At 41.0% G+C, this 4,546-nt stretch overlaps 1 protein-coding gene across 1 annotated transcript; it reads right to left on the reverse strand.

Annotated features, from left to right (window-relative positions):
* Window positions 1-885: 885 nt before the first annotated feature.
* T265_00921 (hypothetical protein) lies at window positions 886-2,850 on the reverse strand (the record flags this gene model as incomplete). The annotated part of the gene is made up of 2 exons (XM_009164816.1): window positions 886-1,053; window positions 2,158-2,850. The coding sequence occupies 2 exons, from the start codon at window positions 2,848-2,850 to the stop codon at window positions 886-888; spliced, it is 861 nt and encodes a 286-aa protein (XP_009163080.1).
* Window positions 2,851-4,546: the final 1,696 nt, after the last annotated feature.

Below are 4,546 nucleotides of genomic sequence, written 5' to 3' on the forward strand. Positions count from 1 at the left end.
CATTTTATGTGAGTTTTGCCCAAAATCCGCCGGAACTTTGGTGCTAGAATGTGAATTGTTATTCTTGAATGTTCAGCTCTATCTTCTCTCCACAGTTTCTCACGATTTTTACATCAATTGGACCGACAGATCGCCTTCAATTTGAGCGGACAGTCTGAATAAGTAAATTGTTTTTACACTTCACTTTCTGGCACCAGCTATCGGTTAAGCTAACTGTTCTTGCATTAGTTCATCACACCAAGACTTTAAGCCTTTGTGTGATCCTTGGCATCCGATCAAATAACTTATAGATGGTGACAGTAACAGACCTCTTACATTTTGATGAGCCATAATTGGCCCTTCTGAGCGTCAGACTATGGTATTTCCGCTCTTTATTAAAAATGAAACCGAGGTGCTCAATGAACCAATGATCACTATTTTTGATTTGGCTATTTTATCTAGTTCTCTACCGAGGGCTCAAATACGGCTCAAAAACAATCATTAGGTTTGAAATACACTCATTTTCAAATAAATTTGATTTTGCGAGAGACTCACCTGAAAACCGGATGAATCTCTCGTTTTTAATGTTCCCAGGCCTGGTGCAGCATATTTACTTTTCTGGAAACACCACAGGCGAGAGGTTCCGGTGCGTTCTAGGTGAGTCTCGCAAAATTAAATTTGTTTAGAAATCGATGTAGTTTGATAATTTTGTGCAATTTGATTACAAGAAGAAGAACATAAGACGGACGGAAACTCGGGGACTACGCCTACATGAATGATCCCAAAGCGATTACGTCTAAACATTAATTTATTTGTCCATAAATGACAACTCTGCAGCTTAAAGTTATTCGAAGGTTTAGGATTGCTGATAGCTTGTGTCATTTTTTCTGATAGCCGCACATTACTCTAGATAGTGTTGCTTATCCGACAAGCTCGCTCACTGCTCAAAGTGACAAGGTTGGACGAATGATGCCCTTGTATTACACCAGAACGTTGGTTAACATCGACCAAAGTGTGTCGCCGCGTGGAATTAAGCGCGGTCTGTTCACAGGAGTTCACCAGCTGCATCTTTAACTACATTTCCCAACATGAATAATGTTGGCGGACAATCCTCACTGGTACTGAAAATTATTCTTGGCACAGGGAAGTAGATTTCACAATCAGCTTCTGCTAACTCCACGACTGACCGGTAGATAGAGCATTGTGCAATTTAGCACAGAAAACATTCTCGTATTTTGGAGTTGTTTGTATTCTTAAAAACGATGGGATTCTCAAAATGGCTAAGTAAACCACGTATCGGGCCGCAGCACAATAGGCATCCTTCCTCTGAGTATGCATAACTAATCTCAACAAGACCGTTGTTTGAGATATCTTCTTCCTACCTAATATCCTTATCACTGAGTTTCGTTTGAGGTTATTCTGGCCTCCCGAAGACGGATAAAAGTGAGAGGACTGGCCATATGCATTTGAAAAGCCACCATAATTTTATCGAACGAGCGCATCACTCATTAGGTTTTCGGAAACTCATGACTGGTCGAAAACGTATACTTCGGTATCTCGAACATCAGGGGTGACGATTATGCAATGCATTTGGTTCGAAAAGATCATAAGAAGGGGATTTAATTAAGTCCTGATACCTCTGGTGCAGTTTGTAAACTGCTATAGACAATATATCTCTGAGACCTGAATTCTTCGCTGAGGCAAATACCAACCGCACAATCTAGTGTTGTCCCGAATAACGTGTAAAGTTCAAATGTCGACCTTATTAAATTAAGCAACTAACCGAGGGCTAGGCGACACACACTAGGAACGGATTCAAAAAGTGTGCTGTGCTTTTTATATGCTGACCTGTCGAACGTTAGAACCCAAAATAATTGTTCAGTTGTAAAAGACAAACGTTTTAAAATTCCAAGGAACCATAAATGATTATGGGTCGGTCACTAAGGGGGCGGTATTCATGGAGAAACAACAAAGAAACAAAGAAAACACCGTTGGTCATCAATCAATCCGTTTGATGGCTTTAAACGGCTCAAGACAATGATCAAATTTGGTATGAGTTCCAACGTAAATGAGTCTTATCCAGAAACCCCTCACCCAGACGTAGACCTCAAGCGTCCAAAACGCACTTATTTATTTGGTGTTCAAATAACTACTCCTTTAAATTTTTCAAGAACTCACCTGAGGTAGAATAGTGATTACATAGAGGACAATGATTGTGAGCAACATGTATGTCGTTTGATTTGCGTTACGTCCACTGGATATGTAAGAATTTGCACCACTGTATTTTGTGGCTGAACGCCCCGATCCACATCCATTCTCTGGTCCAGTAGGCACTCGAGAGTCTTGCTGTTCCATCCTGGACCGCATGTCTAGTTCGATATGCGCAAGAAACCGACGCCTTTCGTGCGTATCCTTCTGCAATCCACGATACCGTCGTTCGGTGTGATGTATTGAAACAATCAAAATAATACTGACCACTGACATAATGATTACGGGCAAGGCTTTGATCAATATTGCTGTGGTGATGAACACAAAAAATCGGAGTATTTCGTTCGGTGCATAATGAACTGTGTAGCTGGTTGTTGTGTTACTCCCGAGGGTACCGTTGACTGAGTCGTTGAATGAGGTCAGAACTGGGACCACACGATGTCCCAGAGCAAGCGGGATAGTAAGAATGATAGAAAGCATTGAAACGCAGGTGATTGCAAGTCTAGCTCGAACGTTGCTGCAAAAAATAACAGCACGTACCCCTGTCCGAACGTACAGCATCCGAAAAATAGCTATCACAACGATCGTCCACGCAGAAAAAGCTTGGAAAGAACTGAGTAGGATGATAATGATCAGCAGCATTTTGGCATAGTTCAAAGGCATTCCTTCTTTTAAATAAGGAATTATCAGATAAAATATATCGTAGAAAATATACAAAAACATGATCATTCCATCACTGATTGCCAAGAAGCAAAGCAATAGATTCGTGGAATTACGTAGCCTTGGTTGGCAGAGAACTACCACATTGATCAGGTTCGCAAGTACACCCAAAGGGCATAGAAATAGAGCAAATTGGGTGTGGAATGGTTGGAATCCTTTGTGAAAAACCTTCAGTGGCCAGCCGTCAAACGTACACATGGACGGGGCTATTGGGGTCAGTATAATCGAGGAATATTCGGGAGTTGCATTCATTCCGGTGTCTCTGTAGTCATGTGCCCTAAAGGTGTCATTTAACTCCTATGAATACAATGTCTGTGGTGCTTTATAGGACATATTTTGCTAGTTTCTTACTGGTTGAAAAAATCAGCCAATCAGCGCAATACACTGGGAATATCCTTGAGAAATGGTCATTTGTTGATGCGGATGTACACGCCCATCTCATAATCTATCCAATCGTCCTGAAAACAGTTTACCGCGTCACGAGCAAAGTATACAGAGTTCACATTCCATCTAACTTTGCAACTATTTCTATGAGGCAATCGAGAAAAAATGCTTGATTTTGTGGAACCATTTCATTTGAATGCAACGCAAAATTGTTGCAAACGTTATGTGAAATGCTGGAAGTATTATTCAAGCATCAACAAAAAATAACAAAGATTATGAAAACGCAGTGTTTTTGCAACATTGTTATGACACAGAATCTGTGAAAGTTCACGAGGGCAAGTCATTTCTTAATCACCAAGCTCCACTTCGTAATATACCTAATAGACAGGCCCATGGCACATATGGCTAACGGCAGTTAAAACAGACCCAAAATAATTCGGTTGCCATCGTGAAATCACTTGCCCACGACAGCTTTCATGCAATCATGATGCACGTTCCTATGGGTCCTGGAAAGATGCTCGGCTGACTATGTTTCAAGTGCGCGGCTAAGCTTAGTAACATCCCAAGCCTTTAAAGTTAGCAAGCTAAAGACATGTGTAGTTCTGGAACTGCGTTTTAGCTAGGTGGGCACCGATATGATCAGAGCTGAAAACGTAAACTGAGAGGAGTTTATCACGCCGTTCGGGAGCACTTTCAATCTAAATTATGCAGAAACCATTAGGGGATAGTAGCAAAAAGTTACCATTTCAGGCGAATGAGCTATAATCCGAATTTTGCCGAAGGTAATAAGACAGGTCAAATGCAAGGTCAGTGTTTACCGAACTCAGAAATTCTCCCATCGAGTTCCTTCTGAAATGTATAGGTTTTGGACAGGATAACCTCGGATGATGAGGCGATTCGCTGGGTTACTGGGATATTTTCCCACATTGCATAATTTTGAATTAATCAATCCAACTCAAATAATGCAGACTCCTACTAGTCTTTCCGTTCCGGATCTGTAGTTTTAATGCCCGTATATAGGTAGCCGAAGACTCAAGACATTATGGAGTAGAGCAAATGAAAAAATAACGATCCTGTCACAAGCTCCAGGAACAATGCACGCCTGATCAGAACCGATAAATACTTGTTAATTTTTCAGTTGATATTCAACCACTCGTCCTTAAATTATTTCTTCTACAAGTTATTACATTCGAGGTTGGTGAAGCAACAAAAAGCACTTCCTAACTCCAACTGTGTTGTCGTAAGAAGAATTGGG

This window comes from Opisthorchis viverrini, assembly GCF_000715545.1.
Source record: "Opisthorchis viverrini unplaced genomic scaffold opera_v5_9, whole genome shotgun sequence".
In the NCBI taxonomy this organism is placed as follows: domain Eukaryota; kingdom Metazoa; phylum Platyhelminthes; class Trematoda; order Opisthorchiida; family Opisthorchiidae; genus Opisthorchis; species Opisthorchis viverrini.